Source organism: Ranitomeya imitator, chromosome 2, assembly GCF_032444005.1.
Source record: "Ranitomeya imitator isolate aRanImi1 chromosome 2, aRanImi1.pri, whole genome shotgun sequence".
NCBI lineage: Eukaryota > Metazoa > Chordata > Amphibia > Anura > Dendrobatidae > Ranitomeya > Ranitomeya imitator.
Genome location: NC_091283.1, coordinates 277,650,770 through 277,675,849, shown reverse-complemented (window position 1 = coordinate 277,675,849; position 25,080 = coordinate 277,650,770). Strand labels below are relative to the sequence as shown.

Here is a 25,080-nt window from a genome sequence, read left to right as displayed (position 1 = left end):
GACCCACCTATTTGAAGCTAGGTCAAAATTAAATAGGGCTCCTAATGCTGCCACGTGAACTTTTAGGGTACTGGTGGCTAAACCCATATCCAACCCGTTTTGTAGGAACTCTAATATGGAATTGATGGGAATCTCTTTCCCTATTTTTGCACCTGAAAAGGACAGAAACTTTTTCCATATTTTGCCGTACTGTTTTGTTGTAACCGGCTTCCTACTTTTTAACAGAGTTGAGATTAACCCCGAAGAGAACCCTCTGCTTTCTAATATTTTCCTCTCAAGAGCCAGGCTGTCAAGTGCAAGTTCTTGACTTGTGGATGACAGATTGGGCCCTGTGACAACAGATCCTGGAGGTCTGGTAATACCCAAGGGTCGGATATTGACATCTTCCTCATCCATGAGAACCAAGGTCTCTTCGGCCAGAACGGGGCAATTAAAATGACCAGCGCCCCGTCCTCCCGAATCTTCCTCAGCACTGCTGGAATCAGAATGAGGGGAGGAAAGGCATAGACCAGATGGTGACCCCAAGGAATCAGGAACGCGTCCACAGCTACTGGGTTCCCCAGGGGAGATAGGGAGCAAAAGGAGGCTACTTTTTTGTTTAAATGGCTCGCGAAGAGATCTATTTTGGGAACACCCCATTTTTGCGTGATCTGGGTAAATATCTCTGGATTTAGTTCCCATTCCCCCTGTTTTAGGCTGGATCGACTGAGGAAGTCTGCCTTGTAATTGTCTACCCCCTTTATGTGTAGGCTTGTCAGGGATAGAAGGTTGTTCTCGGCTAATTGAAGGATCGAGTTGGCCACTTCCATTAGGCTTTTGGAACGGGTACCCCCCTGATGGTTTATGTAGGACACTACCACCCGATTGTCCGACATCACCCTTACATGGTGAGATTGAAGGACTCCAGAGAATTCCTGAAGGGCAAATTTTACTGCCAGGAGTTCCTTCATATTGGAGGAATTGTTTGCAAGGGAAGGAGACCAAATGCCCTGAGCTACCAAGTTGCCCAGATGAGCTCCCCACCCTGAGGGGCTTGCGTCCGTGGTTAGGACCTTTGATATCGGGATTACCCATGGGACTCCCTGGGAAAGATTTTCCTGCAACGTCCACCAAATCAGAGAGTGATTGGTGCGAGGAGATAATGTTAACCGCCCGTCTAAATGCTCTCCTAGGAGGATTTGCTCTGATAGTAACTGCCATTGGAGATCTCTTGAATGTAGTTGGGCCCACTGGACCGCAGGGATGCAAGAGGTCATAGAGCCTAACAGGGACATGCCCTGACGGAGAGTTATAGAGGGGAGAGATTGTACTCTTGACGCTAAGCTCATTATCTTTTGTATTTTGCTCTCTGGGAGCCGGCATTCCATTTTTCTGGAGTCTAGAGTGAGACCTAGGTACTCCTGAACCTGAGAAGGCACCAATCTGGATTTCTCTAGGTTTATTAGCCAGCCCAGGTCTTTTAGAGAATGAATCACTAAATCTAGCTGATTCTTGCAATGTTGCGGGGAGGAGCCTATCACCAGAAAATCGTCCAGATATGGTACGATCAGGGTGTTTTCTTCCCTGAGGTGAGCCATTACCTCCGCGACCAGCTTTGTAAAAACCCTCGGGGCTATTGCTAGGCCAAATGGTAGGGCTGTGAACTGGAAGTGGCTTAGGACTCCCTTGATGTGGATTGCCATTCTGAGGAATCTTTGGTGATCCTTGTGTATTGGGACGTGATAATATGCGTCCTTCAGGTCCAGGACCACCATGAAGCATTGAGGAAACAGCATTTTGATTGATGATTTTATCGTTTCCATCTTGAATGCCTGAACCTCTAGGTAATTGTTTAGGTTCCTTAAATTGATAATAGTCCTGAAGGAACCATCTGGTTTCTTTCTCAGGAACAGAGGGGAATAGTACCCTTGCCCTCTTTCTTGAGGGGGAACTTCCAGGAGTACTCCTTTTTTTACTAACCCCACAATCTCGTTCTCTAGTGTTAACTGTTCTTCTGCCGAGGATCTTGTAGATGTTATCTTGAAAGAGGGACGAGGGTACCTCTTGAATGTTAATCTCAGTCCTGATTTTATGATGTTTAAGATCCATTGACTGGAGGTAATCTTTTCCCAGGCTGGGAGAAAGAGAGATAATCTCCCTCCCACCTGGGGCGAACCTTCATTGTGGAGGTTTCTTGCTGTCATTGAGGTTTTTGTTGAAGATAAACCCTTTATTCTTGTTCTTCTTATCTTCCCACTTCCCCTGGCCTCTCCCTGGGTTCTTACGGAAAAACCTCTTGTTCCTAAAGGGCTTCCTATAAGAGGGGAGACCCAGAGAGGGGAAGGACTTTTTCTTGTCCCCTGCTTTCTCCAGGATGTCATCTAGAGTCGACCCGAACAGAAACTCTCCTTCACAAGGGATGGTACACAGTTTCGTTTTCGTCTGCAGGTCACCTGGCCAATTCTTAAGCCAGAGGGCGCGCCTAGCCGCATTAGCAAACACTGCTGCTCTGGCGGACAGCCTGATGGAGTCGGCCGAGGCGTCAGCTAGGAAAGCCGCGGCCCCTCTCATTACGGGTGATGTGTTCAGAATTGAGTCCCGGGAAGTTTTCCCCTTTAATTGACCCTCTAGTTGGTTCAGCCAGATCATCAGCGAGCGCGAAGTACATGCTGCTGCAACTGCCGGCTTCAGGCCTCCTCCTGCTGCCTCCCAGGACCCCTTGAGAAAGGCATCTGCCTTCTTGTCCATGGGGTCTTTTAGAACCCCCATGTCCTCAAACGGGAGGGCGAATTTCTTTGAGGCTTTAGCAATTGCTACATCTAATTTGGGGGCCTTCTCCCAAAAGGAGCACGATTCCTCCTCAAAGGGGTATTTCCTTTTTGGCGTTAAGAGAGTCTTCCTCACGGGCTTCTTCCATTCCTTCTTAATCAAGGCCGCGATTGCTTCGTTAAGCGGAAAAGCTCTTCTCTTTTTCTGTTCTAGGCCCCCAAACATGATGTCTTGTACTGTTTTTTAGGATGGGAGTCTACCAACCCCATGGTACTTCTCACCGCCTTTATGAGGCCATCAGTATCCTCTAGAGGGAAACAGTTATGTCCCCCTGAGGAAGAAGTAGATGATGCAGGAAGCCGGAAGCCCCGCCGGCGCCTGCGCATACCGGCGCACGAGCGCACCGCGAGACCAGCCTAGATCCCGGGCATGCGCCGAACTTCCAAGATGGCGCCCGGGAAGCAGATATGGCGCTGCTGACCGGCTCCCCCGGTCCTATGCAGACCCTGTAGCGCTTTCTCTGCACGCCCGATGGCGGTGCAGCGTGCAGACTTATGCTTGTTTTAGGGAGGGTCGCGCTGCACCTCCCGCAACCACAGAGGGACCCCCCTGGATGTTGCCGCTGCTGCATCTTACCTGGGGAGGTGACCGCGAACTCCTTGTCACCTCCCCCGCACACCCTGTCGGCCCACTGGCTCCCAGCGGTGGCGCTTCGGGTCACCACCCTAGCCGAGGCAGAGGGACCCCAGCTGCATGAATCGGACTGGTTGGCCCCAGAATTCCAACGACGACTGGTAAGTCCGTAGGTCTCCCATCAAGGACAGGAAACCAACTGATGCAGGAGAGTGGTACCGCCTTTTTATCTGTAGGTTTCCTGTCCTTGGTGGGCGGATCCCCTCTCTCCGTGGTGCCATCATGGGCGATCAGAGAAATATTACCCTGATTGCCAACGCATCAATGAAATCGAGAAGAGCCAGGCAAAGTGGCAGAATTGGCACATCTATTGTAATGCACCACTTCTAGGGGAGATGAAAGCTGATATTTTTAGGCTGGGAAGGGGCCAATATCCAGGGAACTTGCCAGCCTGATATCAAGGAGAAAAATAATGGCATTCTGTGAGAACTTCTTTGGGCTTCTGTCCTCTCATCCTGCAGTTGTCTGAATAGATCTAATGTGGACTTGGGAACCAGCAAAGCCGCATTCTGTCCACAGCTGTTACATCACTATTCACACCACACAGAGACCCCAAAAGCGTCTCAGTGCTGAAAAGGTTAATGTCCCCCACACCCAGTAATGGAGAATCACCACACACTTCCACCTGCAGAGCCGCACTCCACATAGAGAATAATGGAGCCTCCAGCACCGACCTCCACCCACAGAGCCGCACTCCACATAGAGAATAATGGGGCCTCCAGCTCCGACCTCCACCCTCAGAGCCGCAGTCCACATAGAGAATAATGGAGCCTCCAGCACCAACCTCCACCTGCAGAGCCACACTCCACAGAGAATAATGGAGCCTCCATCACCGCCCTCCACCCGCAGAGCCGCACTCCACATAGAGAATAATGGGCCTCCAGCACCGACCTCCACCCGCAGAGCCGCACTCCACATAGAGAATAATGGGGCCTCCAGCACTGACCTCCACCCGCAGAGCCGCACTCCACATAGAGAATAATGGAGCCTCCAGCACCGACCTCCACCCGCAGAGCCACACTCCGCATAGAGAATAATGGAGCCTCCAGCACCGACCTCCACCCACAGAGCAGTACTCCACATAGAGAATAATGGAGCCTCCATCACCGCCCTCCACCCGCAGAGCCGCACTCCACATAGAGAATAATGGGCCTCCAGCACCGACCTCCACATAGAGAATAATGGAGCCTCCAGCACCGACCTCCACCCACAGAGCCGCACTCCACATAGAGAATAATGGAGCCTCCAGCACCGACCTCCACCCACAGAGCCGCACTCCACATAGAGAATAATGGAGCCTCCAGCACCGACCTCCACCCGCAGAGCCGCACTCCACATAGAGAATAATGGAGCCTCCAGCACCGACCTCCACCCGCAGAGCCGCACTCCACATAGAGAATAATGGAGCCTCCAGCACCGACCTCCACCCGCAGAGCCGCACTCCACATAGAGAATAATAGAGACTCCAGCACCGACCTCCACCCGCACTCCACATAGAGAATAATGGAGCCTCCAGCACCTACCTCCACCAGCAGAGCCGCACTCCACAGAGAATAATGGGGCCTCCAGCACCGACCTCCACCCACAGAGCCGCACTCCACATAGAGAATAATGGAGACTCCAGCACCGACCTCCACCCGCACTCCACATAGAGAATAATGGAGCCTCCAGCACCTACCTCCACCAGCAGAGCCGCACTCCACAGAGAATAATGGGGCCTCCAGCACCGACCTCCACCCGCAGAGCCGCACTCCACATAGAGAATAATGGGGCCTCCAGCACCGACCTCCACCCGCAGAGCCGCACTCCACATAGAGAATAATGGAGCCTCCAGCACCGACCTCCACTCGCAGAGCCGCACTCCACATAGAGAATAATGGAGCCTCCAGCACCGACCTCCACCCGCAGAGCCGCACTCCACATAGAGAATAATGAAGCCTCCATCACCAACCTCCACCCGCAGAGCCGCACTCCACATAGAGAATAATGGAGCCTCCAGCACCGACCTCCATCCAGAGCCGCACTCCACATAGAGAATAATGGAGCCTCCAGCACCGACCTCCACCCGCAGAGCCGCACTCCACATAGAGAATAATGGAGCCTCCAGCACCAACTTCCACCCGCAGAGCCGCACTTCACTATGGCTTTTCTGTGCACAGGACCTGTGATGAGGTCACAGGAGGGGAGGAGTCAGGGGTCACATGATCAGGGGCCTCAATGTATGCAGGACTCTGCTGTGCTGGTTGTCATGGTGCTGGATGAGGGGAAGTTAATGTGTGGGGTCAGGAGGAGTTTACAGTGTGGATGTAGTGGAGCAGTGTGTGTACGAGGTGTACGGAGCTGAGCCGTATATGTACAAGGTATACGGAGCGGAGCCATGTGTGTACGGAGCTGAGCCGTGTGTGTATGAGGTGTATGTAGCACCCCAGGAGTTTGGGTACCACAGTAGTGCTGCCTTCCTCTCGGGGAGGGTAGTCCTATGCCTGGAAACAAAAGGAATTCCTTTGACAGGTAAACCACACGCCCAACACCTTCTCAATCCAGGCCAGGAGGGGGAGCTCTAAACCCAGCTTCAGGGCAGCTTCCCTGGATAAAGATCCTGGTCTGGAGGAGGAGCTAGACAGTTGGTCCCAGGAGACCAGTTCAGTCTGGAGCAGAAAGGAAAGGAGCAGAGGAGAAATTGAGGGCTCAAGGAGGCGACGATTAGGCCTCTAAGAACCGGAGAGCAGAAACCAGCTCGAGGTTGTGGATAGTTGTAAGATCCACAGCAGAGCTGGAGGGCAGAGGACTATAGGTATACTGCCCATACAATACCTGAGGCACAGCAGCAGATAGAGCCTGGAGTCACTGTGCCAGAGACCCCGAAGAGTACAGCTCAAGCTGCCTACCGTGCAAGTTCTGTCCCAGGACAGGAGAGAGAAAAGAGTACTTTGCCAGCAAACCACAGGTACGAGAAACCCAGCACATAGTGGAAGGCTCCCAAATTGACCTGCCATGGGGATTTCCACTTGTTTTTAGGCTGCCTGGACTCCTTTTGTACGTGTGGCTGGTACCCTGGACTGTGGCCTGCTACCCCCAGTAAACCAGGTAAAGACTTTGCAACTCTGTGTCCTCCACTTATTTGTCAGCATACACCATCCTTGCCACACACCTGGGGACCCCGCTTCACCTGTGGGAAGTGTTACCATCTTGCTGTAACAACATCACCCCAGAGGACTCCTTTAAGCAGCATCGGTCCCTATTGACCAAGAACCACAGGTGGCATCACGAACATTAGACTTAATCCACAATTACCCTCAAAAGACCTTTCCCCTTTTATTGGGCGCCCAAGGCCACGGACTGGGTCACAGCCACAGTGACATCCCCGGTATCGAGTACCCCACGGCCAAGGTGGGCGACTCAACTTGACGTCACGAACAGGATCTGCCGACCCAGTGAACTGGGTCATGTGCGCCTAAGAGATTGTGATCTATTGTAAGACTATTGGACTGAGACATTGCACCAAAATTGCCATTGCCGTGCCACGTGGAGCACGAGAAGAATGGGCATAGATTCGTGGGCGGAGCGATCAAAAAGAGAGCGAAGAGGAAGCTGGTGCCGTGCTGCGAGAAGAGCCGCAAGTTAGGACACGGTACAGCAGAGCCGGAAGTGGAGATAGCAGGCAGCAACACCGCAAGTGAGGACGTCGTGCCACAAAGCCCTGGACGGAAGACCAGGAGAGGCGCCTGACTGTGTAGAGGAGGAACCATTGCGGACATCGCGCAAGAGAGTTGCCGGCCCTCTACAAGGTAGGCATGAGGGAGAAGCTGTCTCTGACCCAGGAGGGGAATTGGCAGTGGACGCAGTCGCAGGCCAGGAGATGCCCCAAGACCTCGGGGTGGACGCAGCCCCCAGCCCCATGGTACCCCCGGGCCCCACCGCAGGCGCACCTGCAGGCCTAATACTGCCACTAGGCCCCGCAGCTTCTACCAGCAGCGTGGACCCCACTGCAGCTACAGCGCCCATCATGCCGCTGTCCATGCCCTATATTCCTGGAGCAGCCTGGCTTCCACAATATTCCGGGTAGTCCCATACATTAAGTGACTTTAAGGAAAGGCTCTGCAGCCTATTTGAGGTATATCCCCTGACCGAGCATCAGAAGATCAACATTCTACTGTAACTTGAGAATTGATAGGCACAGCCCTAAGAGAAGTGAAATCCTGGCCAAATATGGAAAAAGGAACTGTGCAGCAGATATTTATCAGACTTAAAAACACCTTTGACACCTGTACCGCTGCAGAAATCAAAATGAAATTTTTTGAGTGCAAGCAAAGAACAATGGATAGCATACGGGACTATGCCCTTAATCTGCAAGAGGCACTACGAGCCATCAAACAGGTTGACCCTAACAGTATACAGGACGGAGATAAACTCCTAAAGGAACAGTTCATTGAGGGTCTCCTGACCAGCATCCACAGGGTACAGCTGCGCATCCTGGCCTTACAAAACCCTGACCTGGACTTTGCGCAATTTAAGGACAGGGCCATCCGGATGCTGCATGAACCTTAGCTCTGCCGCACAGTGCCCTCTAGGCATCAGCCCTCTTGTACACCAGGAGGTGGAACCCTTCCACCAGGTCCAAGTAGAGGCCGACGCACAGATCCTGGATGATGATCCCTCAGCAAGACTGCACCTCCAGGTCCAGGAACTGGCTAAAAGCGTAGCTGCACTAGCTAAGACCATGCAGTCCCTGCAGGTATCTCCGAAAGAGAAGATCAAGCTGGCTTCCAGACCAGAGGACGTCCCTTGGCGACGACAAAAGAGGATCCCGCCGACCAGAAGAAGAGACGACGATCGCTATCATCAGGACGGGCGACCCATCTGCCGCCGCTGCAACCAGTCAGGACACATCGCAAGGTACTGTCACTTAAACGAGCGACCCCTGGGGCAGAGGGCCAACTGTTATGAACTGGTGATTCAGAACCACAATGGACCTAGTGGTTAAGAACACACAAGTGACCTGATAGTTACTAATAACATAGGACGAGCTCTGACACGTGGGAACTCTGCTGACCGCAATCCCTAATCCTATCATACCACACTAGAGGTAGCCGTGGAGCGCTCCTGACCAGACCTAGGCGCCTCGGGCACAGCCCGAGAAACTAGCTAGCCCTGAAGATAGAAAAATAAGCCTACCTTGCCTCAGAGAAATTCCCCAAAGGAAAAGGCAGCCCCCCACATATAATGACTGTGAGTAAAGATGAAAATACAAACACAGAGATGAAATAGATTTTAGCAAAGTGAGGCCCGACTTACTGAATAGACCGAACATAGGAAAGATAGCTTTGCGGTCAGCACAAAAACCTACAAACAACCACGCAGAGGGCGCAAAAAGACCCTCCGCACCGACTAACGGTACGGAGGTGCTCCCTCTGCGTCTCAGAGCTTCCAGCAAGCAAGAAAAACCAATATAGCAAGCTGGACAGAAAAAATATCAAACAAAAGTAACACCAGCAAAACTTAGCTTATGCAGGGCAGACAGGCCACAAGAACGATCCAGGAGAGAGCAAGACAAATACTGGAACATTGACTGGAGGCAAGGAACAAAGAACTAGGTGGAGTTAAATAGAGCAGCACCTAACGACTTAACCTCGTCACCTGAGGAAGGAAACTCAGAAGCCGCAGCCCCACTCACATCCACCAGAGGAAGCTCATAGACAGAACCAGCCGAAGTACCACTCATGACCACTGGAGGGAGCTTGATCACAGAATTCACAACAGTACCCCCCCCCCCTTGAGGAGGGGTCACCGAACCCTCACCAGAGACCCCAGGCCGACCAGGATGAGCCAAATGAAAGGCACGAACCAGATCGGCAGCATGAACATCAGAGGCAAAGACCCAGGAATTATCTTCCTGACCATAACTCTTCCACTTAACCAGGTACTGGAGTTTCCGTCTCGAAATACGAGAATCCAAAATCTTCTCCACTATATACTCCAACTCCAACTCAACCAAAACCGGGGCAGGAGGATCAATGGATGGAACCACAGGTGCCACGTATCTCCGCAACAATGACCTATGGAATACATTATGGATGGAAAAAGAAGCTGGAAGGGTCAAACGAAAAGACACAGGATTAAGAACCTCAGAAATCCTATACGGACCAATGAAACGAGGCTTAAACTTAGGAGAGGAAACTTTCATAGGAATATAACGAGATGACAACCAAACCAAATCCCCAACACGAAGTCGGGGACCCACACAGCGCCTGCGGTTAGCGAAACGTTGAGCCTTCTCCTGGGACAATGTCAAATTGTCCACTACATGAGTCCAAATCTGCTGCAAACTATCCACCACAGTATCTACACCAGGACAGTCTGAAGACTCAACCTGCCCTGAAGAGAAACGAGGATGGAAACCAGAATTGCAGAAAAACGGCGAAACCAAAGTAGCCGAGCTGGCCCGATTATTAAGGGCGAACTCAGCCAAAGGCAAAAAGGACACCCAATCATCCTGATCGGCAGAGACAAAACATCTCAGATATGTTTCCAAGGTCTGATTGGTTCGTTCAGTCTGGCCATTTGTCTGAGGATGGAAAGCCGAGGAAAAAGACAAATCAATGCCCATCCTAGCACAAAAGGCTCGCCAAAACCTCGAAACAAACTGGGAACCTCTGTCAGAAACGATGTTCTCCGGAATGCCATGTAAACGAACCACATGCTGGAAGAACAATGGCACCAAATCAGAGGAGGAAGGCAATTTAGACAAGGGTACCAAATGGACCATCTTAGAGAAGCGATCACAAACCACCCAAATGACCGACATTTTTTGAGAGACGGGGAGATCCGAAATAAAATCCATAGAGATATGTGTCCAGGGCCTCTTCGGGACCGGCAAAGGCAAAAGCAACCCACTGGCACGAGAACAGCAGGGCTTAGCCCGAGCACAAATCCCACAGGACTGCACAAACGAACGCACATCCCGCGACAGAGACGGCCACCAAAAGGATCTAGCCACCAAATCTCTGGTACCAAAGATTCCAGGATGACCAGCCAACACCGAACAATGAACCTCAGAGATAACTCTACTCGTCCATTTATCAGGGACAAACAGTTTCTCCGCTGGGCAACGGTCAGGTCTATTAGCCTGAAATTTTTGCAGCACCCGCCGCAAATCAGGGGAGATGGCAGACAAAATTACCCCCTCTTTGAGAATACCCACCGGCTCAGGCAAACCCGGAGAGTCGGGCACAAAACTCCTAGACAGGGCATCCGCCTTCACATTTTTAGAGCCCGGAAGGAAGTCAAAACGGGAGAAAAATAACGACCAACGAGCCTGTCTAGGATTCAAACGTTTGGCAGACTCGAGATAAGTCAAGTTCTTGTGATCAGTCAAGACCACCACGCGATGCTTAGCTCCTTCAAGCCAATGACGCCACTCCTCGAATGCCCACTTCATGGCCAGCAACTCTCGATTGCCAACATCATAATTACGCTCAGCAGGCGAAAACTTCCTGGAAAAGAATGCGCATGGTTTCATCACTGAGCCATCAGAACTTCTTTGCGACAAAACAGCCCCTGCTCCAATCTCAGAAGCATCAACCTCGACCTGGAATGGGACAAACAGTTTCTCCGCTGGGCAACGGTCAGGTCTATTAGCCTGAAATTTTTGCAGCACCCGCCGCAAATCAGGGGAGATGGCAGACAAAATTACCCCCTCTTTGAGAATACCCACCGGCTCAGGCAAACCCGGAGAGTCGGGCACAAAACTCCTAGACAGGGCATCCGCCTTCACATTTTTAGAGCCCGGAAGGAAGTCAAAACGGGAGAAAAATAACGACCAACGAGCCTGTCTAGGATTCAAACGTTTGGCAGACTCGAGATAAGTCAAGTTCTTGTGATCAGTCAAGACCACCACGCGATGCTTAGCTCCTTCAAGCCAATGACGCCACTCCTCGAATGCCCACTTCATGGCCAGCAACTCTCGATTGCCAACATCATAATTACGCTCAGCAGGCGAAAACTTCCTGGAAAAGAATGCGCATGGTTTCATCACTGAGCCATCAGAACTTCTTTGCGACAAAACAGCCCCTGCTCCAATCTCAGAAGCATCAACCTCGACCTGGAATGGGAGCTAAACATCTGGTTGGCACAACACAGGGGCAGAAGAAAAACGACGCTTCAACTCCTGAAAAGCTTCCACAGCAGCAGAAGACCAATTGACCACATCAACTTTTGCAGACTCTTCAGAGATGTCGGCTGAGTCCAATCATAAATAGCCTGAACTTTAACAGGGTCCATCTCGATAGTAGAAGGGGAAAAAATGAAACCCAAAAATGAAACCTTCTGAACACCAAAGAGACACTTTGACCCCTTCACAAACAAAGAATTCGCACGCAGGACCTGGACCACCATTCTAACCTGCTTCACATGAAACTCCCAATCATCCGAGAAGACCAAAATATCATCCAAATATACAATCAGGAATTTATCCAGGTACTCTCGGAAGATGTCATGCATAAAGGACTGAAATACTGATGGAGCATTAGAAAGCCCGAATGGCATAACCAGGTACTCAAAATGGCCCTCGGGCGTATTAAATGCTGTTTTCCATTCATCGCCCTGTTTAATACGCACAAGATTATACGCACCACGAAGATCTATCTTGGTGAACCAACTAGCCCCCTTAATCCGAGCAAACAAATCAAACAGCAGCGGCAAGGGGTACTGAAATTTGACTGTGATTTTATTTAGAAGGCGGTAATCAATACAAGGTCTCAGCGAACCATCCTTCTTGGCCACAAAAAAGACCCCTGCTCCCAATGGCGACGACGACGGGCGAATATGACCCTTCTCCAAGGATTCCTTTACGTAACTCCGCATAGCGGCGTGTGTCATGATCCCAATGGCAGGGGATCACAAAAGGACAAGCAGAAAAAACAGAACAAGCTCTAGGGTGATGGAAACTGAGCTGACCGCGATCCTGAACCTAATTCACACAACTAGCAGTAGCCGGGGAACGTGCCTACGATGAGTCCTAGACGTCTCGCGCCAGCCGAAGAACTAGCTTCCCCTATTAGAAGAAACACAGACCTCTCTTGCCTCCAGAGAAACACCCCACAGAAATAGCAGCCCCCCACATGTAATGACGGTGAAATGAGAGGAAAGCACATACGTAGTTATGAAAACAGATTCAGCAAAATGAGGCCCGCTAAAGCTAGATAGCAGAGGATACAAAAGTGAACTGCTCGGTCAGCGAAAAACCCTACAAAAAACCATCCTGAAATTACTTGAACTCATGTGCCAACTCATGGAACATGAGGAGTAATATCAGCCCACTAGAGCAACCAGCAACAAGAAATCACATAACTGCAAGCTGGACTAAAACAAAAATAAAGCAAAACGTGGAACAGGAAAATCAAAAACTTAGCTTGTCCTGAAGATTACAGAAGCGGAAAGCAGAGGTAACAAGACACACTGATTACATTGATCGCCGGCAAGGAAATGACAAGAAAGCCAGGTTAAATAGGAAACTCCCATATCCTGATAGAACAGGTGGACACCAGAGACCGCAGAGAACACAAGTCACCCAGTACCATCTGTAACCACCAGAGGGAGCCCAAAAACAGAATCCACAACAGTACCCCCCCCTTGAGGAGGGGTCACCGAACCCTCACGAGAACCACCAGGGCGACCAGGATGAGCCCTATGAAATGCATGGACCAAATCAGCAGCATGAACATCAGAGGCAACCACCCAAGAATTATCCTCCTGACCATAACTCTTCCACTTGACCAAATACTGAAGTTTCCGTCTGGAAACACGAGAATCCAAGATCTTCTCCACAACATACTCCAATTCTCCCTCCACCAGCACCGGAGCAGGAGGCTCAAGCGAAGGAACAACAGGTACCTCATACTTCCGCAACAACGACCGATGGAACACATTATGAATAGCAAACGATGCCGGGAGATCCAAACGAAACGACACAGGGTTAAGAATTTCCAAGATCCTATAGGGACCGATGAACCGAGGCTTGAACTTAGGAGAAGAGACCTTCATAGGAACAAAACGAGAAGACAACCACAGCAAGTCCCCAACACGAAGTCGAGGACCCACGCGGCGACGGCGATTAGCAAACTGCTGAGCCCTCTCCTGGGACAACTTCAAATTGTCCACCACATGACTCCAAATCTGATGCAACCTATCCACCACCATGTCCACTCCAGGATAATCAGAAGGCTCCACCTGACCAGAAGAAAAACGAGGATGAAACCCCGAATAACAAAAGAAAGGAGAAACCAAGTTAGCAGAACTAGCCCGATTATTAGGGGCAAATTCGGCAAGCGGCAAAAAGGTAACCCAGTCATCTTGATCAGCAGAAACAAAACACCTTAAATAAGTTTCCAAGGTCTGATTAGTTCGTTCCGTCTGGCCATTCGTCTGAGGATGGAATGCAGACGAAAAGGACAAATCAATGCCCATCGTAGCACAGAACGTCCGCCAAAATCTAGACACAAACTGGGATCCCCTGTCAGAAACAATGTTCTCCGGAATCCCATGCAAACGAACCACGTTCTGAAAAAACAGAGGGACCAACTCAGAGGAGGAAGGTAACTTAGGCAAGGGTACCAGATGAACCATCTTAGAAAAGCAGTCACACACAACCCATATGACGGACATTTTTTGAGAGACAGGGAGATCCGAAATAAAGTCCATGGAAATGTGCGTCCAAGGCCTCTTCGGGATAGGCAAAGGTGACAACAATCCACTGGCCCGAGAACAGCAAGGCTTAGCCCGAGCGCAAACTTCACAAGACTGCACAAAAGAACGCACATCCCTCGACAAGGAAGGCCACCAAAAAGACCTGGCCACCAAGTCTCTAGTACCAAATATTCCAGGATGACCTGCCAACGCAGAAGAATGGACCTCGGAGATGACTCTACTGGTCCAATTATCCGGAACAAACAGTCTTTCAGGCGGACAACGATCAGGTTTATCCGCCTGAAACTCCTGCAAAGCACGTCGCAAGTCTGGGAAGACAGCCGACAAAATCACCCCATCCCTAAGGATACCAGTGGGCTCAGAATTTCCAGGGGAATCAGGCACAAAACTCCTAGAAAGAGCATCCGCCTTCACATTCTTTGAACCTGGCAGGTATGAAACCACAAAATCGAAACGGGAGAAAAACAGTGACCAACGAGCCTGTCTAGGATTCAGACGCTTGGCAGACTCAAGGTAAATCAGATTTTTGTGATCAGTCAAGACCACCACACGATGTCTAGCACCCTCAAGCCAATGACGCCACTCCTCAAATGCCCACTTCATGGCCAAAAGCTCCCGATTACCAACATCATAATTCCGCTCAGTGGGCGAAAACTTTCTAGAAAAGAACGCACATGGCTTCATCACCGAGCAATCGGAGCTTCTCTGTGACAATACCGCCCCCGCTCCAATCTCAGAGGCATCAACCTCAACCTGAAAAGGAAGCGAAACATCTGGCTGACGCAACACAGGAGCAGAAGAAAACCGGCGCTTAAGTTCATGAAAGGCCTCCACAGCCGCAGGAGACCAATCAGCAACATCAGCACCCTTCTTAGTCAGATCCATCAAAGGCTTAACAACACTAGAAAAATTAGTTATGAAACGACGATAAAAATTAGCAAAGCCCAAGAACTTCTGTAGACTCTTAAGAGATGTAGGCTGCGTCCAGTCACAAATAGCTTGAACCTTGACGGGATCCATCTCAATAGTAGAAGGGGAAAAAATATACCCCAAAAAAGAAATCTTCTGGACTCCAAAGAGACACTTTGAACCTTTTACAAACAAAGAATTGACCCGCAGGACCTGAAACACCTTCCTGACCTGCTGAACATGGGACTCCCAGTCATCAGAAAAAACCAAAACATCATCCAAATACACAATCATAAATTTATCCAGATATTCACGGAAAATATCGTGCATAAAGGACTGGAAGACAGAAGGAGCATTAGAAAGTCCAAAAGGCATCACCAAATACTCAAAATGGCCCTCAGGCGTATTAAATGCGGTTTTCCACTCATCACCCTGCTTTATTCGCACAAGATTATACGCACCCCGAAGATCAATCTTAGTGAACTATTTAGCCCCCTTAATGCGAGCGAACAAATCAGTCAACAATGACAAAGGATACTGATATTTGACCGTAATCTTATTCAAAAGACGGTAATCTATACAAGGCCTCAAGGAACCATCTTTTTTGGCCACGAAAAAAAAACCTGCTCCCAAAGGAGACGAAGATGGACGGATATGTCCCTTTTCCAAGGACTCCTTAACATAATCCCGCATAGCAGTATGCTCTGGCACTGACAGATTGAACAAACGACCTTTAGGAAATTTACTGCCAGGAATCAAATCTATAGCACAATCGCAATCCCTGTGAGGAGGAAGCGAATTGAGCTTAGGCTCCTCAAAAACATCCCGATAATCAGACAAAAATACAGGAACCTCAGAAGGAGTAGATGAAGCGATAGAAATCGGAGGTGCATCATCATGAACCCCCTGACATCCCCAGCTTAACACAGACATCGTTTTCCAGTCCAAGACTGGGTTATGAGTTTGTAACCATGGCAGACCAAGCACTAAGACATCATGTAAATTATACAGTACCAGGAAGCGAATCACCTCCTGATGAACGGGAGTCATACGCATGGTCACGTGTGTCCAGTACTGAGGTTTATTCATAGCCAAAGGTGTAGAGTCAATTCCTTTCAAAGGAATAGGGACTTCCAGAGGCTCCAGACTAAACCCACAGCGGTTGGCAAATGACCAATCCATAAGACTCAGGGCAGCGCCTGAATCCACATAGGCATCGACGGAAATGGCTGATAATGAACAAATCAGAGTCACAGACAGAATGAACTTAGACTGTAAAGTACTAATGGCAACAGACTTATCAACCTTTTTTGTGCGTTTAGAGCATGCTGATATAACATGAGCTGAATCACCACAATAAAAACACAACCCATTTTTCCGCCTATAGTTTTGCCGTTCACTTCTGGACTGAATTCTATCACATTGCATTGTCTCAGGTGCCTGTTCAGAAGACACCGCCAAATGGTGCACAGGTTTGCGCTCCCGTAAACGCCGATCAATCTGAATAGCCATAGTCATAGACTCATTCAGACCTGTAGGCGCAGGGAACCCCACCATAACATCTTTAATGGCCTCAGAAAGGCCATCTCTGAATTTTGCAGCCAGGGCGCACTCATTCCACTGAGTAAGCACCGACCATTTCCGAAATTTCTGACAATATATTTCTGCTTCATCTTGCCCCTGAGAGAGAGCCAATAAAGCTTTTTCAGCCTGAATCTCTAGGTTAGGTTCCTCATAGAGCAAACCCAATGCCAGAAAAAACGCATCCACATTGAGCAACGCAGGATCCTCTGGTGCCAATGCAAATGCCCAATTCTGAGGGTCACCCCGCAGGAAAGATATTACAATCTTGACTTGCTGAGCAGGGTCTCCAGAGGAGCGAAATTTCAAAGAAAGAAACAACTTGCAATTGTTCCTAAAATTCAGAAAACTAGATCTATCTCCAGAAAAAAACTCTGGGATAGGAATTCTAGGTTCAGACATAGGAGCATGTACAACAAAATCTTGTATATTTTGAACCTTAGCAGCAAGATTATTCAGGCTGGAAGCCAAACTCTGGACGTCCATGATAAACAGCTGAGGTCAGAGCCATTCAAGGATTAAGAGGAGGTAAGACGCAGCCAGGCTGCAATTAAGGCTAGGCAGCAAACTCTGAGTGGAGGAAAAAAAAAAAAAAAAAAAAACTTCCTCAGACTACTTTTCCTCCTACTTCAGCCAATACGATTACCACTTTTCGGGCCGGCGATGCTGTCAAGATCCCAATGGCAGGGGATCACAAAAGGACAAGCAGAAAAAACAGAACAAGCTCTAGGGTGATGGAAACTGAGCTGACCGCGATCCTGAACCTAATTCACACAACTAGCAGTAGCCGGGGAACGTGCCTACGATGAGTCCTAGACGTCTCGCGCCAGCCGAAGAACTAGCTTCCCCTATTAGAAGAAACACAGACCTCTCTTGCCTCCAGAGAAACACCCCACAGAAATAGCAGCCCCCCACATGTAATGACGGTGAAATGAGAGGAAAGCACATACGTAGTTATGAAAACAGATTCAGCAAAATGAGGCCCGCTAAAGCTAGATAGCAGAGGATACAAAAGTGAACTGCGCGGTCAGCGAAAAACCCTACAAAAAACCATCCTGAAATTACTTGAACTCATGTGCCAACTCATGGAACATGAGGAGTAATATCAGCCCACTAGAGCAACCAGCAACAAGAAATCACATAACTGCAAGCTGGACTAAAACAAAAATAAAGCAAAACGTGGAACAGGAAAATCAAAAACTTAGCTTGTCCTGAAGATTACAGAAGCGGAAAGCAGAGGTAACAAGACACACTGATTACATTGATCGCCGGCGAGGAAATGACAAGAAAGCCAGGTTAAATAGGAAACTCCCATATCCTGATAGAACAGGTGGACACCAGAGACCGCAGAGAACACAAGTCACCCAGTACCATCTGTAACCACCAGAGGGAGCCCAAAAACAGAATCCACAACAGGCGTGCTCAGGCACAGACAAATTAAACAGTCGACCTTTAGGAAACTTACTACCAGGAATCAAATCGATAGCACAATCGCAATCCCTATGCGGAGGTAGGGCACTGGACTTGGGCTCATCAAATACATCCCGGTAATCCGACAAGAACTCTGGGACCTCAGAAGGGGTGGATGATGAAATAGACAGGAATGGAACATCACCATGTACCCCCTGACAACCCCAGCTGGACACAGACATTGATTTCCAATCCAATACTGGGTTATGGGCTTGTAGCCATGGCAACCCCAACACGACCACATCATGCAGATTATGCAACACCAAAAAGCGAATATCCTCCTGATGCGCAGGAGCCATGCACATGGTCAGTTGGGTCCAGTACTGAGGCTTATTCTTGGCCAAAGGCGTAGCATCAATTCCTCTCAATGGAATAGGATACTGCAAGGGCTCCAAGAAAAATCCACAGCGCCTAGCAAACTCCAAGTCCATCAAATTCAGGGCAGCGCCTGAATCCACAAATGCCATGACAGAATAGGATGACAAAGAGCAGATCAAGGTAACGGACAAAAGAAATTTCGACTGTACCGTACCAATGGTGGCAGACCTAGCGAACCGCTTAGTGCGCTTAGGACAATCGGAGATAGCATGAGTGGAATCACCACAGTAAAAACACAGCCCATTCTGACGTCTGTGTTCTTGCCGTTCAACTCTGGTCAAAGTCCTATCGCATTGCATAGGCTCAGGTTTATGCTCAGATAATACCGCCAAATGGTGCACAGTTTTACGCTCACGCAAGCGTCGATCGATCTGAATGGCCAAAGACATAGACTCATTCAGACCAGCAGGCATAGGAAATCCCACCATGACATCCTTAAGGGCTTCAGAGAGACCCTTTCTGAAAATTGCTGCCAGAGCACATTCATTCCATTGAGTGAGCACAGACCACTTCCTAAACTTCTGACAATATATCTCTACCTCATCCTGACCCTGACACAGAGCCAGCAAATTTTTCTCTACCTGATCCACTGAATTAGGTTCATCATAAAGCAATCCGAGCGCCAGAAAAAACGCATCAATATTACATAATGCAGGATCTCCTGGCGCAAGGGAAAATGCCCAGTCTTGAGGGTCGCCACGTAATAAAGAAATAATGATCTTAACTTGTTGAACTGGGTCACCAGAGGAGCGGGGTTTCAAAGCCAGAAACAGTTTACAATTATTTTTAAAACTCAGAAACTTAGCTCTATCTCCAGAAAACAAATCAGGAATAGGAATTCTTGGTTCTAACATAGAATTCTGAACCACAAAGTCTTGAATATTTTGTACTCTTGCAGTGCGATGATCCACACAAGAAGACAGACCTTTAATGTCCATCACTACACCTGTGTCCTGAACCTCCCAAATGTCTAGGGGAAAAGAAAGACAAAACACAGTGCAGAGAAAAAAAAATGGTCTCAGAACTTCTCCTTTCCCTCTATTGAGAAGCATTAGTACTTTGGGCCTCCAGTACTCTTATGAACTGGTGATTCAGAACCACAATGGACCTAGTGGTTAAGAGCACACAAGTTACCTGATAGTTACTAATAACATAGGACGAGCTCTGAGACGTGGGAACTCTGCTGACCGCAATCCCTAATCCTATCATACCACACTAGAGGTAGCCGTGGAGCGCTCCTGACCAGACCTAGGCACCTCGGGCACAGCCTGAGAAACTAGCTAGCCCTGAAGATAGAAAAATAAGCCTACCTTGCCTCAGAGAAATTCCCCAAAGGAAAAGGCAGCCCCCCACATATAATGACTGTGAGTAAAGATGAAAATACAAACACAGAGATGAAATAGATTTTAGCAAAGTGAGGCCCGACTTACTGAATAGACCGAGGATAGGAAAGATAGCTTTGCGGTCAGCACAAAAACCTACAAACAACCACGCAGAGGGCGCAAAAAGACCCTCCGCACCGACTAACGGTACGGAGGTGCTCCCTCTGCGTCTCAGAGCTTCCAGCAAGCAAGAAAAACCAATATAGCAAGCTGGACAGAAAAAATATCAAACAAAAGTAACACCAGCAAAACTTAGCTTATGCAGGGCAGACAGGCCACAAGAACGATCCAGGAGAGAGCAAGACAAATACTGGAACATTGACTGGAGGCAAGGAACAAAGAACTAGGTGGAGTTAAATAGAGCAGCACCTAACGACTTAACCTCGTCACCTGAGGAAGGAAACTCAGAAGCCGCAGCCCCACTCACATCCACCAGAGGAAGCTCATAGACAGAACCAGCCGAAGTACCACTCATGACCACAGGAGGGAGCTTGACCACAGAATTCACAACGGTCAACCCCCAGGAGTTGGACAACCAGGCCTACAAAATTGGCGAGCCATGTACGTCGAAGGACAACCAGTCCTCCATATTGTGATCGACTGTTTCCTGATGAACATTTTATTAGACACTGGTTTTCAGGTGACGAATATGCCTTACATCCTATACAAACGATACTGGGCTGACACAGACATTACCCGTGGCCCAGATAGTGATTTAACAATAGTTGCCAGTAATGGTCAGCCTTTGCCACAGGTGGGGTACAAAGAGGTCACCATTAAGGTGGATTGGTGCCAGAACTTACATGTGGGCACAGATTCTACACCATCACACCAGAACCATGGGGCTTACCGGGTGGTCCAGTAGTATAAGCGGGTATTCAGCAAACACCCACTAGATTTTGGGCAAGTAAAAGGGGTTCAACATCATATCCCCACGGGAAGTCATCCACCCATTAAGGAGAGGTACCGGCCTGTACCTCCAGCTCACTACCAGTGTGCCAAAAATATGTTACAAGAGATGAAGGAGGCTGGGGTATTTATAGTTGTATCCCCTGTGCAGCTCCATTAGTCCTCGTCAGGAAAAAGGATGGCACCAAGAGAATGTGTGTTGATTACAGGCAGATTAACCACATTACACACAAAGATGCATACCTATTGCCCAGAATAGAAGAGTCATTAGCTGCTTTAAAATCTAACTACTTTTCCACCTTGGATCTCACCAGTGGGTACTGGCAGGTTCCCGTGGCAGAGGGGATAAGGAAAAGACAGCCTTCACAACACCGATGGGTCTCTCTGAATTTAACTACATGCCGTTCGGACTGTGCAACGCACTGGGAACATTTCAGAGGATGATGGAGTGCTGTCTCGGGCACAAAATTTTTGAAACAGTCTTGCTGTACCTGGACGATGTCATCGTCATCTCCAAGACTTATGAGGACCACCTGGACTAGATGTTTGAAACTCTGTCCAACTTTGGCCTGAAGGTAAAATCATCCAAATGCCACCTGTTAAAGCCCAAAGTGCAGTACCTGGGCCATGTGGTAAGCGCCGAAGGAGTGGCGCCAGATCCTGACAAGGTCACTGTGATCAGGAACTGGCCAAAGCCCAGCAACATCCGTGAAGTCTGGCAGTTCCTTGGATTAGTAGGGTACTACAGAAGATTTATCAAAGACTTCACTAAGATAGCCATACCACTGCAAAACCTGTTAGTGGGCCAATCCTAGAAAACCAAGGGTAAGAATACCCCGTTTGACTTAAACGACAGGCTGGAGGGATCCTTCACTCGGTTGAAGTTGGCTCTCATGGAAGATGAGGTACTGGCCTACCCTGAATATGACCAACCGTTTGTGCTGTACACGGTTGCCAGCAAAGTGGAACTGGGAGCCGTGTTGTCCCAAGTACAGAAAGGCAAAGAAACAGTAATTGCCTACACCAGCAGAAAACTTCGTCCCACTGAAAGGAACCCCGAGAACTACAGTTTCTTTAAGATGGAGTTCCTCGATAACGTCTGGGAGGTAACAAAGCGGTTCAAGCATTACCTGGTCCCAGCAAGATTCACGGTCTTCATGGACAACAACCCGCTGGCCCACCTGGAGACATCAAAACTAGATGCTTTGGAGCAGCTATGGATGGCCCGGTTGTCCAATTATGAGTTCACCATCAAGTACCGTGCAGGGCATAAGAATGCCGATGCGTTGTCCAGGATGCCCTACTAACCAGAGATGGGAGAAGATTCAAAAGAGCTCGAAGAGATAGAGTTACCAGCTCTCCATCACCCCGGGGCAACTCAGTATTCCCATTATGTGAGGAACAGACGTTATGACAAGCAAAAAGCTACGCTGAACTCATTGCCTCATCATGGATGGGCGGAGACGCAGGATAGTGACCCAGCAGTCCGTTTGGTCAAGGAGTTGCCTATGCCAGACAATTCGTACCTTGGTCCAGATGCTCCACGATAGACTCAACAGCTGTGGAAAGAGAAAGGCAAACTGTTTATGTACGATAGTAAGCTGTGCTGGAGGAATATTGACCCACACACTCACGAGCTGGTCTGGCAGATAGTGGTCCCAAGACAAGATGCGCCAATGGTTCTGGCAGCGTACCACGATGTAGCAGGGCACTTCAGATGGAAGAAGTTAGAGATCCTACTTTGTGGAAGGTTCTACTGGACTGGCATGAGAAAATCCATTGAGAAATGGTGCCGAGAGTGTGGCCCATGCAATCTGCGCAGAAAGGACCGAGACAGCCAGAGGGCTCCTCTATAGCCCATAGTCACCAAACAGCCACTTGAATTAGTCGCGCTGTATCATGTGAAGTTAACTCCAAGCCGGTCAGTCTATGTCTATGCTCTTACCACTGTGGACCATTACTCCAGATACCTAGTAGTTGTGCCTGTCAAGGACCAGACAGCAAAGACAGCAGCCAAACCCTTCCAGTAGCACTTTTACCGACCACACGGATACCCAAAGAAGGTACTTACCGACCAAGGCCCAGCCTTTGAAGCAGAAGTGTTTCAAGAGTTATGCAACCTATACGGATGTAAGAAGATCAGAACAACGCCTTACCATCCACAAACCAACGGTATGTGTGAAAAGATGAACCAAGTGGTAATCCTGGCCTCCCACTTTATAGAGAAAGTAGACAATATCCGTCAGGAAATCCGCTCCCAATCACCAAGATCACTGACTCCCATCCCTCCCTGCATTTCCCCTGGCTCACTCTCCACATTTGATCCCATCACAGAAGTAGAAGTCTCCAGGCTCCTCTCCTCTTCTCGTCTGACTACATGCACCACCGACCCCATTCCCTCACATCTCCTCCAGTCGTCACAACTCCCCTAACTACAATCTTAAATCTCTCCCTCTCCTCTGGCATTTTCCCCTCCTCCTTCAAACATTCTCATTACTCCATTACTAAAGAAACCCATCCTGCACAATCAACTACAGAACAGTCTCCAACCTCCCCTTCATCTCTAAACTCTTGGAGCGCCTGACATACTCCCGCTTTACCCGCTACCTCTCCACTCACTCCCTCCTAGACCCTTCACAGTCCAGTCTCCGCCCCCTACATTTGACAGAAGCTGCTCTCATCAAAGTGACCAATGACCTTCTGACAGAAAAACGTAATGGTGACCACTCTCTGCTCATTCTTCTCGACCTTGTTGACCACCCTCTCCTACTCTCTAGGCTCCAGTCACTAGGCATTAAGGACACTGCTCTCTCCTGGTTCTCCTCCTATCTTTCTGACCGCTCCTTCAGTGTTCTGTTCTCTGGCTCCACTTCATCTCCTCTTCCTCTCACTGTCGGGGTACTTCAGGGCCCAGTCCTTGGCCCCCTTCTCTTCTCCCTCTACATGGCCCCAATTGGACAGACCATCAGCAGATTTGGCTTTCAGTACCATCTGTATGCTGATGACACACAACTATACACATCATCCCCTGATCTTACCCCCGCTGTACTACAGAACGCCACTGACTGTCTGCAGTCTCCATCATGTCTGCTCTCTATCTGAAACTCAACCTCTCCAAAACTGAACTTCTTCTGCTCCCGCCATCTACTAACCTCCCTAAATCTGACATTTCCCTCTCCGTGGGTGGCATCATAATAACACCCTGACAGCAGGCGCGCTGTCTGGGTGTTATGCTTGACTCCGATCTCTCCTTCACCTCCCATATACAATCTCTTGCCCACTCGTGCCGCTTACACCTAAAGAACAACTCTAGAATCCGCCCTTTTCTAACCATGGAAACAACAAAAACCCTCACTGTCGCTGATCCACTCCCGCCTGGACTACTGTAATGCTCTATTAATTGGCCTCCCCCTCACTCGACTTTCCCCTCTCCAGTCCATCCTTAATGCAGCAGCCAGGGTCGTCCATCTGGCTAATCATTACTGAAACACATCCACTCTTCGCCAGTCGTTACACTGGCTGCCCATTCATTACAGGATACAATTCAAAGTACTTGTTCTCACCCACAAAGCTCTCCACAGTGCGGCACCCCCTTACATCTCCTCCCTCATTTCTGTCTATCAGCCTAACTGACCGCTGCGCTCTGCAAATGACTTTCGACTAACCTCTGGACTAATCCGTACCTCCCACTCCCGACTCCAAGACTTCTCCCGCGCTGCACCAATCCTCTAGAATGCTCTACCCCAAGATATTAGGACCATCCACAATTTGCATAGTTTTAGGCGCTCGCTCAAAACACATTTGTTCAGAGCGGCCTATCACATTCAGTAATCAAAGTCATTTCATGTTTGTGTGTGTGTAGCCCATTCACTTTCTCCATCTATCCCCCACCCCCTGAAGATGACTGGACCATCATTGTAAATACATCATTGTAAATACACACCTGTGCTTTGTATCTCCCCCACCTCATTGTAGATTGTAAGCTCTCACGAGCAGGGTCGTCTTATTTCGGAGGTGGTCCTGAATAAGAAATGGTCTATGGAGTGTTATACCGAATTTCTGAATCTCCTAAATGACTGAGTGGTGGAGTGCATCCTTTGTATGGCTTCTTCAGGAACTGGTGAGATTGTTCCATACTTTATGGTGCATTTTTTGTGTTAGTGACTTTTGCAGATGCAGTGAGAATTGATGATACTGTTTTGAGGTCACATTTCTGAGCAAAAGCACACAGGTACAAATAGCAGCATTATTATATACCGTTTCTCTGTGATTTCCTTTGATAACTGTTTGACCAACTGTTGGTATT

The 25,080-nt window shown here is 49.0% G+C and overlaps 1 protein-coding gene across 2 annotated transcripts in view; it reads right to left on the bottom strand.

The window, feature by feature from the left end:
• Positions 1-5,613, bottom strand: part of LOC138666928 (gastrula zinc finger protein XlCGF26.1-like) — a 53,748-nt gene extending 48,135 nt beyond the window's left edge. The window contains exon 1 of one of the 2 annotated variants that reach the window (XM_069755119.1): positions 5,393-5,613. Coding sequence is in view for 1 of the 2 variants with exons in the window: in XM_069755121.1 (XP_069611222.1) it covers positions 5,501-5,527 (27 nt within the window). In the remaining variant the exon portion in view is untranslated. The remainder of the gene's footprint in view (positions 1-5,392) is intronic. The other variant, XM_069755121.1, reaches the window with a different exon arrangement.
• Positions 5,614-25,080: the final 19,467 nt, after the last annotated feature.